This window comes from Callospermophilus lateralis, chromosome 12, assembly GCF_048772815.1.
Source record: "Callospermophilus lateralis isolate mCalLat2 chromosome 12, mCalLat2.hap1, whole genome shotgun sequence".
NCBI classification, from domain to species: domain Eukaryota; kingdom Metazoa; phylum Chordata; class Mammalia; order Rodentia; family Sciuridae; genus Callospermophilus; species Callospermophilus lateralis.
Window position 1 is genome coordinate 27,386,649 of NC_135316.1, and position 15,235 is coordinate 27,401,883.

At 33.5% G+C, this 15,235-nt stretch overlaps 1 protein-coding gene across 3 annotated transcripts in view; it reads right to left on the reverse strand.

The window, feature by feature from the left end:
• The window catches only part of Micu2 (mitochondrial calcium uptake 2), a 106,261-nt gene that overhangs the window by 15,610 nt on the left and 75,416 nt on the right, over positions 1 to 15,235 (reverse strand). For all 3 annotated transcript variants that reach the window (XM_076872489.2, XM_076872488.2, XM_076872487.2), the window contains one exon: positions 10,865 to 10,930. In XM_076872489.2, coding sequence (XP_076728604.1) covers positions 10,865 to 10,930 — 66 coding nt within the window. The remainder of the gene's footprint in view (positions 1 to 10,864; positions 10,931 to 15,235) is intronic.

Genomic DNA, 15,235 nt, shown 5'->3' on the forward strand with positions numbered 1-15,235 from the left:
AAATTTCCTTAAAAGTTATTCATATTTGTATTTTATTAGGTAAGTTGCGGTGGTTTGTGCTTTTTGAGAAATTGGCCCATTATCAAAGGTGTCAAATTTATGTGTAAAGGGCTGGGGTTGTGGCTCAGTGGTAGAGCGCTTGCCTTGCACGTGCAAGGCGCTGGGTTCAATCCTCAGCACCATATAAAAATAAATAAATAAAATAAAGCTACTAAAAAATTTATATGTAAAACTATTATCCTTTTGATGTCTGCAAGATTGGCAGTGATACCTCCAGTTTCATTCCTGTTATTAGTGTTTGTCACTCTTGTTAGAGGTTTGCCAATTTTATTAATCTTTTTTTTTTTTTCCCAATATGAGGACTGAACCCAGGGCTTCATGAATGCTAGGCAAGTGCTTTACCACTGAGTTATATCTCCAGCTTCATTTTACTAATCTTTTTTTTAATATTTATTTTTTAGTTGTAGTTGGACACAATACCTTTATTTTATTTATTTTTTGTCATGCTGAGGATCGAACCCAGGGCCTCACATGTGCTAGACAAGTGCTCTATCGCTGAGCCACAACCCCAGCCCTTATTTTACTAATCTTCTCAATGATCCTGACATGTGTTTCAATGATCTTTTTTACTGCTTCGATTTTAAAAATTTCACTGATTTCTGATGTTACCATTATTATTTACTTAATTTTCAATATTAAATGTACACGTTTCATACTACAAATTTTCCTCTCAGGAATGCTTTGGTTGTATTCTACAAATTTTGATATGCTGTGTTTCAATTTTCAGTCAGCTAAAGTATTTTTTAGTTTTTCTTAAGATTTCCTCTTGGGGCTGGGGTTGTGGCTTAGCGGTAGAGCACTTGCCTAGCATGTGTGAGGCCCTGGGTTCGGTCCTCAGCACCATATAAAAATAAATAAATAAAATAAAGATATTGTGTCCAACCACAACTAAAAAGTAAATAAATATTAAAAAAAGATTTCCTCTTTACTAATAAATGAATTCAACAAAGTAGCAGGATATAAAATCAACACCCATAAATCAAAGGCATTTCTGTATATCAGTGACAAATCTGCTGAAAGTGAAACTAGGAAAACCATCCCATTTACAATAGCCTCAAAAAAAAACAAACAAAAAAAAAAACTTGCGAATAAATTTAATGAAAGAGGTAAAAAAACCCCTCTATAATGAAAATCAATCAAAATCCCAATGGTATTCCTTATAGAAATAAAAAAAAATCATGAAATTCATCTGAAAAAATAAGAGACTCAGAATAGCTAAACCTATCCTTAGCAAGAAGAGTGAAGCTGGTGGCATTAGTATTCCAGACCTAATATTATACTACAGAGCAACAGTAACAAAAACAGCATAGTATTGGCACCAAAACAGACCTACAGACCAATGGCATAGAATAGAGGACACACAATCTAACCATATAGCTTCAGTTATCTTATATTAGACAAAGGCACCAAAAATGTACTGGAGAAAAGATAGCCTCTTGAACAACTGGTGCTGGGAAAACTGGAAATCCACATGTAACAAAAAGAAAAGAAATTCTACCTCTCACCATGCACAAAAATCAACTCAAAGTGGATCAAGGACCTAGGAAATAAACCAGAGACTTGCGCCTAATGGAAGAAAAAATAGGCCCAAATCTCCATCAGGTTGGATTAGGCCCCAACTTCCTTAATAAAACTCCTGTAGCGAAAGAATTTAAACCAAGAATCAATAAATGGATGAATTCAAACTAAAAAGCTCTTCTTCTCAGCAAAAGAATCAATGAGGTGAATAGAGAGCCTACAGAATGGGAGCAAATCTTTACCATAAGCACATCAGAGCATTAATCTCTAAGATATATAAAGCACTCAAAAACCTAACACCAAAACCACAAATAACTCAATCAATAAATGGGCCAAGGAACTGAACAGAACTTCTCTGAAGAGTATATACAATTAATCAACAAACATATGAAAAATGTTCAACATCTCTAGCAATCAGACAAATGCAAATCAAAACTACTCTCTAAATCAAAACTCACTCTCACTCCAATTAGAATGGCAGCTATCAAGAATACAAACAACATAAGTGTTGGCGAGGATGTGGGGAAAAACTCACACTCATACATTGCTGGTGGGACTGCAAATTGATGCAGCCAATATGGAAAGCAGTATGGAGATTCCTTGGAAAACTAGGAACCGAACTGCCATTTGACCTGGTTATCCCACTCTTCGGTTTATACCCAAAGGACTTAAAAAATAGCATACTACAGGGACACAGTCATACAAACATTTATAGCAGCATAATTCACAATAGCTAAATTATGGAACCAACCCAGATGCCTTTCAGTAGATGAATGGAGGGGGAAACTTTGCCATATATACACAATGGAACATTACTCAGTATTAAGAGAGAATAAAATCATAGCATTTGCAGGTAAACGGATGAAGTTGGAGAATATAATGCTAAGTGAAGCAAGACAATCCCCAAAACACCAAAGGCCAAATGTTTTCTTTGATATGAGGATGCTGATTCATAATGGTAATGGCAGGGGAGGATGGGAGGAATAGAGGAACTTTATATGGGGAAAAGTGGAGGGAGGGGAAAGGAAGGGGTTAGGGGGTAGGAATGATGGTAGAATTGAATTAGACATCATTATCCTAAGTACATGTATAAGACACGAATGGTGTGAAAATACTTTTTGTATAATCAGTGTCTCGAAAAACTGTGCTCTATATGTGTAATATGAAATGAATTGTATTCTTCCATCATGTATAACAAATTAGAATAAAAAAAATTTCTTTTTTGACCCATGGATTATTTATTTAGACATGTGTTTAGTTTCTAAGTCTAAGCATTACTCTTGTCTGTTATTGATTTTTTTAGTTTGATTTCATTGTGGTGAGAGAACACATTTTGTAAGGTTTTAATTCTAGCAAATTTGTTGAGGTTTGTTTTGTGGCCCAAGACATTCTTACTGTCTCTGTTGATATGTACCATAAACACTTGCAAAGAATTATTATGGTTACTAAAAGAATGGTTATTCTGGGAGGAGTATTCTAAAAATGTCAATTACATCTGGTTGGTTGATGGTATTGTTTAGTTCTTTGTCTTGGGTGATTTTCTGTCGTTCTACTTACTATTGAAAAGGAGTTGTTATAATCTCTGGGCTGTGGCTCAGTGGTAGAGTGCTTGCCTTGCATGTATGAGGTGCTTTCGATTCTCAGAACTGGGAGGGAGGGAAGGAGGGAGGGAGGGAGGAAGGGAAGGAGGGAGGGAGGGAAGGAAGGAAGGAAGGAAGGTCGGTCCATGGACAATTAAAAAGATACTAAAAAAAAATCTCCAATTGTAATTGTAAATTTGTTTATGTCTACTTTTTTAGTTCTATTAGTTTTGGCATTTCATATTTTTTCAAGGCTCTGTTGTTTGGTTATATACACATTTAGGAGTAGCTATCTTGTCTTGATATATCGATGCTTTTATTGTTATGTCACTTTCTGTCTCTGACAGTTTGTTTTGCTCTGAAGTCTACTCTATCTGTTATTAGCCACTCTTATTTTTCTTTGATAAATGTTTATATATTTTTTCATCTTTTACTTTGAAAGTACAGGTGCCTATATCTTTATATTTGAAGCAATTTATTGTAGCATATAGTTGGGTCATGTCTTTTAGTCCACTCTGCCAATTTCTATCTTTTAATTGGTACATTTAGAATACTTACATTTAATGTTTTTACTGACATATTAAGGGTTTAACTTTGCCATTTTATTTTTTATGTTTAGTTTGCTTTCTTTTTCCTGCCTTCCTTTGGACTACTTAAATATTTTTTAGAATTTGAATTTTATCTATAGTGTTTTTGAGAACAAGTTTTTGGATAGACTTTTTTGTGGTTACTGTAGCTATTGTATTATTGTATCTTTTACCTTCTTTTTTATTCTCCCACAGGATATCTGTGGTCTAATTATGCTCTATCAACCACTTATTTTCCTGTGTTTATTGATCAGTGACATATAATTGCAAATCAAAATGTAGTCTACTGGTGTGATAAATGTTAGCAGTTTGAGCAAAGTAAGAAAAGTTATACTTTAAGTTCCTTTACCTTCCTTGCCTTAAATATTTCCCCTACAGACATTTACGTCAAATTAGTCAATGTTATAATTTTTGCTTCAATCTCAAGAGAAGTCTTTTGTATTTACTCCTATTTTTGCTTAGTGTATTCTTCCTTTCTGATGCTCCAAGGTTTCTTCTTTTATTGTCATCTTTCCGTTTAGAGAATTTTATTTAGCCATTCATTTAGCGTAGATCTATTGCTGACAAATTCTCTCAGTTTTTATTCATCTAAGAATGCCTTAATTTCAGCTTTATTCATTTTTGCAGTACTGGGTATAGAACCCAGGACCTCACATATCCTAGGTAAATGCTCTACTACTAAGCTACATTCCCAGGCTGCTGCTTTACTCTGGAAGAATATATTTTGGGTGTGTGTGGGGTGGTGGTGGAGGGACTGAATCCAGGTGCACTTAACCTCTAAGTCACATACCCAGCTCTTTTAAAAAAAATTATTAGTTATTGATGGACCTTTATTTACATGTGGTGCTGAGAATCAAACCTAGTGCTTTATACATGCTAGGTAAGCACTCTATCACTGAGCCACAACCCCAGCCCTCTCCAGACCTTTTTATTTATTTCTTTTATTTTGGATAGGGTCTTGCTAAGTTGCTTAGGGCCTCCCTCACTAAGTTACTGAGGCTGCCTTGATGTGCCATCCTCTTGCCTTAGCCTCTTGAGTTGCTGGGATTACAGGCATGTGCCACCATATCTGGGCTTGAAGAGTATTTTTTTGTTTTTTTAAAGAGAGAGAGAGAGAGAGAGAATTTTTTTTTTAATATTTATTTTTTTAGTTATCGGCGGACACAACATCTTTGTTTGTATGTGGTGCTGAGGATCGAACCCGAGCCGCATGCATGCCAGGCGAGTGCGCTACCACTTGAGCCACATCCCCAGCCCCTTGAAGAGTATTTTCGCTAGAATTTGGATTCTGTTTTGACAATTTTTTCCTCTTTAGCACTTGGAAAATATTGTGGTACTTCTTTGTGGTCTCCATGGTTTCTGATGAGAAAAATAAACATGAATAATCAAAGAAAAACCAAGTTGAATTAATAGTGATTTTTTAAAATGTGTTTTCCTACCAGATTGGCAATGATAAGGAAGATTTATTCTAAATGAGCCTTTTTATTCTCCCACAGGATATCTGTGATCTAATATGTTCTATCAACCACTTGTTTTCCTGTGTTTATTGATCAGTAACATAACTGCAAATCAAAATGTATGATCTGTTGGAGAATACATTTAGCCGAAAGCAAAGTTAACATCAAAATAGCCTTTGAAGCTCTGTAGGAACAAATATGATTTCTGTCAAGTATTCTCAAATAATATACAGCTCTCAAACTGGAAACCTCTATATTCAGAACTTTTCCTCCTAAGAAAAAAAGGAGGAAGCAGAGTAAATGTGTGTTTTAGACAACATGACAGGGAAGCATTTGAATACATAATGCAGAAGTAGTCTTTTTTTAGAATCAGAGTTTAAAAGATGTTAGTTCTGTAGAGAGTTATCATTTGGGTTAGATTTAGGACTAATGAATATCTTTTTGTTTGATGTTTTGACATATAACTTAGCCAAAGATGCCTGCCATTATGTAATGAACTCATTTTCTACTAACGGATATTTAGACTATTTCCATTTTTTAAAAAATATAAACACTGCTGTGAGAAATACTGTTCTTTATCTTTATGTACTTGTAATTTTAAGTCCACAGAAATGAAACTTCTGGGTCAAATGGCATTTGCACTTAAATTTTATTAGATATCTTTGCAATTTACTTTCCTGTCAAGAGTGCCCAATGGGGCTGGAGTTTTGGCTCAGTGGAAGAGTGCTTGCCTCATATGGGTGAGGCACTGGATTCGATTCTCAGCACCACATATAAATAAATAAAGATCCAACAACTAAAAAAAAATTAAAAAAAAAAAGTGTTCACTGACATTTACCTTAGAGAATATAGATTAGTAATTTTTCTTATCATTGCCAATCTGGTAGGAAAACACATTTAAAAAAATCACTATTAATTCAACTTGGTTTTTCTTTGATTATTCATGTTTATTTTTCCACTGAGATGTTAGTCATTAAAAAAAATAATAATAGTCACATCTACCAGAATTTTCCTCTCTGTTTTTAGAACATTACCCGCCTCAAAAACAAAAAACCTCCTACCTCAACAATCTAAAAACATTAGTTTCTTGTAGTACTTTTATAGTTTCATTTTTGACATTTAAATCTCTGATTCATCTGGAATTTATTCTGAAATAAAAAGTGACATTAGCTCAGTATTGTTTGGTCAGTTAGTCCATCAGTCACAGACGAGGATGTAGTGAAGGCCCAGTATGTACCAGGCATTTTAATAGTCCTTGAGGATTCTACTCCATTGGGAGATTAAATGAGTTAATACATTACAATCTCTTAGAATTGTGCTTAACACCCAAGTAGATAAAGAGTTTGCTGTTATACTTACTTTTGCTTCCTACATCTCAGCTGTAGAGCACCATGGTTTTCTATTACTGTGAGACAGGTGGGCAAGTTATTAAAAACAGTAAACATACAGGAGCTGGAGGTATAGCTCAGTGGAAGAGCACAAGTTTAGCATGCTTGAGGCCCTGGAGCAGGCACACACCCCTTCTCCCTCCTACCCCCACACAAAGTAATCACAGCATGAAAGTACTAGGAAGATGTATAGGGAGTTATGGGAGTATGGAGATAGGACTTCCTTAGGAGCTCAGGCAAAGTATCCCTAAGAAAATGCCATTTAAACTATGATTTGAAACCTTAGCAAAGTTTAGTAAGAAAGAAGTGGGAATAAACATTCCAAACAGGGAGCATGTATAAAGGCCTAAATGTGCAGAAAGCATGGTGCTCTACGGCTGATGTAGGAAGCAAAAGTAAGTATAACAGCAAACTCTTTATCTACTTGGGTGTTAAGCACAATTCTAAGAGATTGTAATGTATTAACTCATTTAATCTCCCAAATTTCCCAATGGAGTAGACTGGTAGACAGGTATGTCCAGGGTCACATAGCTACTAAATGTTGAAAGCAGCATTAGAACCTGGGTAGTTAGACCACATACTCTGTTGCAGAGGGAAGTGGTACAGCAACAGGCTGGAGGAAGGTCAGAGACAGATGACATAGGCTTATAAGGATTTTTCATGGGGCTGGGGATGTGGCTCAAGCAGTAATGCACTCGCCTGGCATGCGTGGGGCGCTGGGTTCGATCCTCAGCATCACATAAAAATAAAGATGTTGTGTCCACCAAAAATTGAAAAATAAATGTTAAAAAATTCTCTCTCTCTCTTTAAAAAAAAAAGGATTTTTCACACTGTTGAAAAATTTTTATTATGTTACTGCTGATGGCTAAAATGTATATATTTATGGGTACCATGTGATGTTCTGATCCATGTATGAAATATGTAGTGTTTGATTGAAGAATTAAGTAGTAGTCACATTATATTTGTGCTTTAGTCATCCCTGGCTACAGCCTGAAAATGCAAAGACAGTGATATACAGGGAGATCAGTTAGGAGGCCACTGTAATAATCAAAGTGAGAAAATGATAGTGGCTTTCTCAAATGACAGTAGTGGAAGAAGAAGAAAAAAACGTGAATTTGGAAATATTTAAGAGGCAGAAGAGATTGGACATAGTGACTTAGCTGTATAGGAGGAACAAGGAGATGTCAAGAATAACTTCTAGGTTTCTGGATTATCAACAAGTAATTTCACAGTATTTTCCCACCAATTTAAAGTGCTACCTATATTACATATACTAATAATTGTACGTATTTGCATTTATATTTTTAACTTTTATTTCTCATGATACCACTTTATTTGGATAAGTACCTCTAATGAGAGGTACTTGTATTTTTCAGAAAGTTTGTGACTGTTCTCTCATGTTTATTCTTTATGACTTTAGAAAAAAATCGAAATCATGAGAAAATTCAGTAAGGTCCATCAGAACACAAACATTAAAAATCAAATAGACTTCCTATTTAGTAGTAATAATTTTTCCCTTGAGGGAAAAAAGAGTCTACATAACAGTAACAATACAAAGTTCCCTAGGTTTACCCTTACGAAATGAATTTTGATGAAGGAAAAATTAAATGTAAAGAAATGAAACCAGAACTAAGTAAGAATATAGGTTAGTATTTATAGTGAATTTTGACAAGGATACACTTTTAAGAAGTGAAAATAACTGGATAAAAAAACCCACAGAGAGCTGGGGATATAGCTTAGTTGGCAGAGTGCTTGCCAAGAATGAACAAGGCCCTGGGTTCAATTCCCAGCACTGCCAAAAACAAAAACAAAAAAACAGAACTACAGTTGAAAAAAAAAAAAAAAACCCATAGCCAAAACATGATTCTTAAAACTAATCTGAAAAATATCTGAATACTTTTGTCAGATCTTAGTTTAATATCTTTAAATATAAAATACTTGTAAAAGTATATGTGAAACAAAAACCTAAGGAAAATTTCCCCCAAAAAGACAGAAAAAGAAAACTTGCAAAATAGGAAGTACAAACAATCTATAGTTATTTGGGAAAAAAAAAAAAAAAAGATTATGTGAGATACCTTCTCCTCCTACCAAACTGGCACAGATTAAAAACAAAACAAAATAAAGAGATAGATCCTAGAGAGATTGTCAAGAGATGGCAGGCTCACTGAATTCTGCTGGCACTGTCAATTGTTCAAAAATCTTTCCAGAAAGGAATCTGGCAATAGGTATCAAAAACCTTCAAAAATATTTATGCCTTTTGATCCGAGAATTTCACTTTTAGAACTCTATCCTAAATTTATGTGTTTAATAGACACTTATTAGTATTTATTTATTTAGGTACCAGGAATTGAACCCAGGGGCACTTAACCACTGAGCTACATTCTTGGCCCTTTTTATACTTTGAGATAGGGTCTTGCTAAGTTACTTAAGGGCCTCTCTAAATTGCAGAGGATGGCTTTGAACTTGTGATCCTCCTGCCTCCTGAGTAGCTGGGATTACAGATGTGTGCTATTGTGCTCAGCTTTATTTTTTTGAGATGGGGTCTTGCATGTTGCCCAGGATTGTCTTGAACTCATGGACTTAAACAATCCTCTTGCCTCAGCTTCCTGAGTAGCACCATGACTTCTAATAGCAATACTGTGTATATATATATATATATATATATATATATATATATATATATATATATATTTTAAAATTTGGTGCTGTGGACTGAATCCAGGGCCTTGTACATGCGAAGCACATATTCTACCACTGTGCTATACCTTCATTCCATAAACAATCTTAATATTCTGTAACATAGAGTATGGGAATGTAGCTCAGTAGTAGAGGACTTGTCTAGCATGTATAAGACCCTGGGTTCAATCCCCAGCACAGCAAAAAAACAACAACAACAACAACAACAACAACAAAAAAACATTAATTGAGCATATGATATATGACTTGTGTTTTACCAGGCCACATAGACACAACCTGTGTAAATAAAGAATTAATCTTACATAAGAACAGGTCTAGACTTTGTCCAGGGCCGCTGGTGGTTCCTAAGGCAAGGGTGTCTGGGGCCTTGAACCACATCAGATAGTCTAACAAGGAGATTTAGGGTAGGGATGTTGGGTAAAGGGGTTCAGCCTTATTTCTGGATGGGCTGGATACTAAGGTTCAAGTATGTTGGCAGCCAACTAGGTTTACATGGTTGACTCCAGTAACATCTTTGGACATCAAGGCTTGAGCGGGCTTCCTTAGTTGTCACGAGTTCATACATATCATTAAACAAACTATTATATTAAATGACAATGTGCTATGATTGGAGACATTCAGGGTATTATGAAAAATATAAGTTATATACATCTAGGAAAAGGATACAGCATTTAAAAACTTAGATGTGAGACAAAGAAGTCCAGTATAGGATTATTCAAAGGGAATAAAATGTAAACAAAAACCACACTGCTAATAATTTTACAAATTTTGAAACAGACATTCTCCAAAAGATGATATACTCTGGAAATTTAAGAAAATTTCATGAAAAGCATAACATGGAATTACGATTAATTGAAAGATTATTAATTAAAAATTTGTTTACATGCATTTCATTGGGAATGAAAATTGGTTCATATTCTATAGAACTTATTAGTCAATCTTGAGCGAGTGTGTCAATAACTTTAGAAATACTTATACCTTTTGATTCAGCAACTATGTTTCTGTAGTTATCCCTTAGGTACACACACAAACACATATGTAATGATGTAATTATAGGATTATTTATTTAGTATTATTTTAATATGCAAAGATGAATACATGTTAAATGTTTTCTAAAAGAGGAATGAAACTGCTACACCCATACAACAAAGTAAATATAGTCATTAAAAAGAATGAGATATCTAGATATATTAAGCAAAAAAAAGAAAAGTGTGGAGCAATGTATAGCATGCTACTGCTTTTATAAACATGAAAAACAGATATAGATCTATTTATTAAACTAATTTTACATATGTGGTTTATATGTATAAAATTTCTCCTGAGGAATACACAGGAAATTTATAGCACTCTTCTCCTTAGGAAGAACTGGACAGAAAGGGGCAGAGGGAATACCACTCTATTTATATATTCTTGTGTACCTTTTGGAGTTAGGACCCCATGTTAATATAGCATAACTATTTAAAATATTATTATTTACAACTTATCAACTATTTGTGAATACTTATTTGAACAACACAATAGAGCAACTACTATAAATATTGTCTGTTTGTAAATATTTAGATTATAAATGTACATACCTGACAGTCTATTTCATTAGTTTTCATTGTCTTTAAGTCATCTTGTTTACTTATGATCTTCTGTAGCTAAAAAGATTGCAAACATGAGTTTACATATGTATTTACTGGATTTTTCAAAACAATCTAAAAAACTGGATGTTGATATTATAAAGTATATACTAGCTATTTGTTAAATATTAATTAAAATACTTTTTACATTATAAGACATTTTTGACCATGTAGGATGTAGGAATCAAAGGAGAAAATGAATAACAAAAGCATGAGCATTTATTAGTAATAATTTTCTTCTAAGAAAGCTAGCTTACTTAATAGATACATGTTCTAAAGTCAGCAGTTATTAAAAAATTTTTAAGATTATCTAGTACTACTTTCAAGAGAATTTCTATTCATAACAATATTTTATATCACTGATACTTTATAGCCACATTTTCAAGTATATATCTCTTAAAAAGCTATATATGTAGGGGGTAGGAGGGATAGTAGAATGAACCAGACATTATTACCTTATGTTCATTTATAACTTTATGAATGGTGGGATTCTACATCGTGTGTAACCAGAAGAATGAGAAATTATACTTTATATCAAAGTGCATTCTATTACTGTCATGTATAACTAATTAAAACAAGTAAAAAAAATTAAAAAGCGATATGTAAACATATATTATATATTTTCTCAAACACACACAGTGTGTTTTTCCTTCTCCTTTTATGTACTTACAAAGCATTAAGCCATTTTTATTAATTATAAAGCCGTAAAAAAAGCCTTAAAACTGAGTACATTAAAAAACCCACCTACCTTTCAGAATCATTTGTATAAATCTTCATATGGAAAGCAAATTAAAAAAAAAGATTTAAAAAAATCAGATGCAGACAAAATCCCTAACTGTGAATTCAAATCAATTAGGAGACAAATTTTCCCTTAGGTTATTTAATAGTCATTAAATTTCTGCAATTAAATTCCAAATTATCTCAAATTTAGCCACCTAATTATACTTGTTTTAGCCAAATGCTTTATGTTCAGTTCTCTAAATCTTTTACCCATTTGTAAATGCCCCCTCCCTACTTAAGTAGTTTAGGGAAAGGAATGGAAAAATTTTATATTTGTTTCACTGTTTCTTAAGTTGACAATCAAATGATATAACACTAAGTTCAATACCCAAATATTTCTCCTTCTACTTACTGCTCCTACTTCTTCATGAAGTTTTACTATGCAAAATTTCAAATACAAAGTGAACAGAATTTTATAATAAATCATATACAATTATAACTCAGCTTCAGTGACTATCAATACATTCTTGGTTTATCTATACTTCTACCCACTTTGTTCCATTCAGTTATTTCACTCTTCAGAAAAAAATTAGAGATACTAAAATGTACAAATCTTAAGCCACATAATTTTCATAGTTTTGTTTGTCTCTTTCCAATCAATCCTTTCTCCCTGTATCCCCATGAAGGCAGTTCTGATTTTGCTTCTTCCTAAATTAGCCTCACCTAGTTTAGAAATTCAAGTTAGTGGAATCACATATTACATATTATTTTGTGTCTGCCTTCTTTTTCAGCATCATGGTCTTCAGATTCATCCTTGTTGTTCATTTATTAGTAGTTTATTTGATTCACTGTTAAGCTGTATTACATTGTAAGTTCATTTACCTGTTGACAGGTGTTTGTGTTGTCTTCATGTTTTGGCTACTGTGCATCAAAGTGCTATAAATGTTCTTCTACAACTAAGCTGAACTTTCTCTTGGATAAATACTAATAGGGTAACAGTTCTGTTTAACTTTTTAAGAAACTGCCAAACTTTTTTCCAAAGTGATTTTCAGTTCCTTCACATCCTTTGTCATTTGTTATTTTGGTTAAGACTAATTTATCAGTTTCATTTTATTGCTTTCAGGGATATGGATGTGGCTTAGTGGTAGAAAACTAGCCTAGCATGTTAGTGACCCTAGTTTTCATCCCTAGAACTGCAAAAACCAAAATACCCCTAAAACAAACAAACTCTGCCTCCCCTAGATCATAAAGATATTGTCTGTTTTTACCCAAAAGCTTAGTAGTTTTAGTTTTTTGGATTAGATCTAGAATCTGTATCAAATATATTTTTACATAGGCTAATTTTTTTCATATGTATTTGTTGAAAAACATTTCTTTCCCAATTTACTGATTTGGTGCCTTTGTTGAAAATAAAGTGACCAGGACCTATAGACTTTATTCCACTTATCTACTTATCTGCCCTTAGGACAGTAGTACAGTGTCACTGATTATCACCATATCTTCATAAGTCTTGAATTCAGCTAGTGGGAGTTATATAGCATGTTCGTATTTTATTTTAAAATATTTATTTTTTAGTTGTAGTTGAACACAATACCTTTATTTTACTTATTTATTTTTATATGGTGCTGAGTATTGAACTCAGGACCTTGCACATGCTAGGCGAGCATTCTACTGTTGAACCACAACTCCAGCCCTCCAGCATGTTCTTACTTATCCATATTATTTGTTTTAGGCCCTCTATGTTTATATATATCTTTGAAATCACTTTGTCAACATCTACTAAAAAAAAAAAAAAAAAAAAAAAAACCTGCTGGAATTTTGCTTGGAAAGTTTAATGTATAGACTAATTTGGGAGGAAATGACATTTTCACACCAAATCTTCTAATCTATTAACATGCTATGTATCTTTCTTTATTTAGGCTTCCTTGAGTTTCTATCAGCAACATCTGAAGTTTTCAATGCATTGTTAATTTGTTTCTAATTATTTTTGATATTTGATACTCTACTCAATTAAGAACTGGTCTTATTTTTGTATTCTTTTTTTTTGTGTGTGTGTGGTACTGGGGATTGAATCCAGAGCCTTGGGCATGCACTCTACCAACTGAGTTATATTCCCAGCCCAAAAATCAATCTTAATTTTCCGACTCTTTGCCACTAGTGTATGGAAATATGTTTAATTTCTGCATACTAATCTATCCTGAGATCTTTCTAAATTCAGTTATAGTTTGAGAAGTCTTTGACTTTTTTTTGTTGGTTCATTAGAATTTCCTTAAGGTTCTACCTCTCTTTCTAATCTTTAAACTTAACTTTTTTTTTTTCTTGAATTGCTTTTATTTCTAGAACTTCCAGTAATGTGTTGAGAAAAGAGGTAAACAAAGAGTGAGGTGTGGTGGCACACGCATGTAATCCCAGTGGCTCATGAGACTGAGGCAGAAGGATCATGAGTTCAAAGCCAGCCTCAGCAAAAGTGAGGTGCTAAGCAACTCAGTGAGACCCTGTCTCTAAATAAAATACAAAATAGGGCTGGGGATGTAGTTCAGTGGTCGAGTGCCCCTGAGTTCAATTATTGGTACTCCCCCCAAATCTCTGCCTTATTCCTAGTCTTAAGGAATAAGTATTTCACCCTGTAGTATATAATCCCATTTAGTCAGTGCTGGGGATTAAAGCTAGGGCTTGTGTATGTGTACTTACTGAGCTATAATGTTAGCTCCTCATTAAACTTTTTATAAATGCTATCAGATTTAGGAAGTTCTCTTCTGTTTCTCCTTCACTGAGTTTTATCATAAAAGGGTTTATTTTGCCAAATGCTTTGTGCATTAACATGACCTTACTGGTATTTCCTTTATTCTATTAATATCTTGTACTGCACTGTTTTCTCAACCATTAAACTCATTTAATATTCCTGGTATAAATCTCACTTATTATTTTATATAGTATTGGATTAGATTTTCTCTGTAAAGTATTTTTATACTTTTGTTCATGAAGAAAATTGGTATACAATTTACTTTTCTTGTCAAAATTTAATTATCAGAGATATACTGGTCTTATAACACGAGAAGAAGTTTTCCTTTCTTGTGAATTTTCAATTTGGCACTACATCTTTTTTAAATGACTGACAGATGTTACCAATGAAACCATCTGGACATGAACATTTCTTTTTTTTTTAATAATTTTTTTTTTTGTAATTGTAGATGGGCAGAATGCTTTTATTTTTATTGTTTATTTTTATGTGCTGCTGAGGACTGAACCCAGTGCCTCACACATGCTAGGCAAGCACTCTGCCTCTGAGCTACAGCCCCAGCCCACTGAGCATTTCTTTCATAATAAATTTGATTCTTTTGACAAAGACTATTCAGATTTAGATTTCATAACTAATTAGTTTTGTTTTATGAGGCATTTGTTCATTTCATCTGAGCTATCAAACTTATAGGCATGAAAGAATTAATTGTAATAGTTTATAATACTACATTTTGAACCTATTGCTATCTGTAGAATTTGTGGCATTATCTCCTTTTTAACTTTTTTTTTGGTACTGGGGATTGAATTTAGGGGCACTCGCCCACTGAGCCACATCCCCAGCCCTATTTTGTATTTTATTTAGAG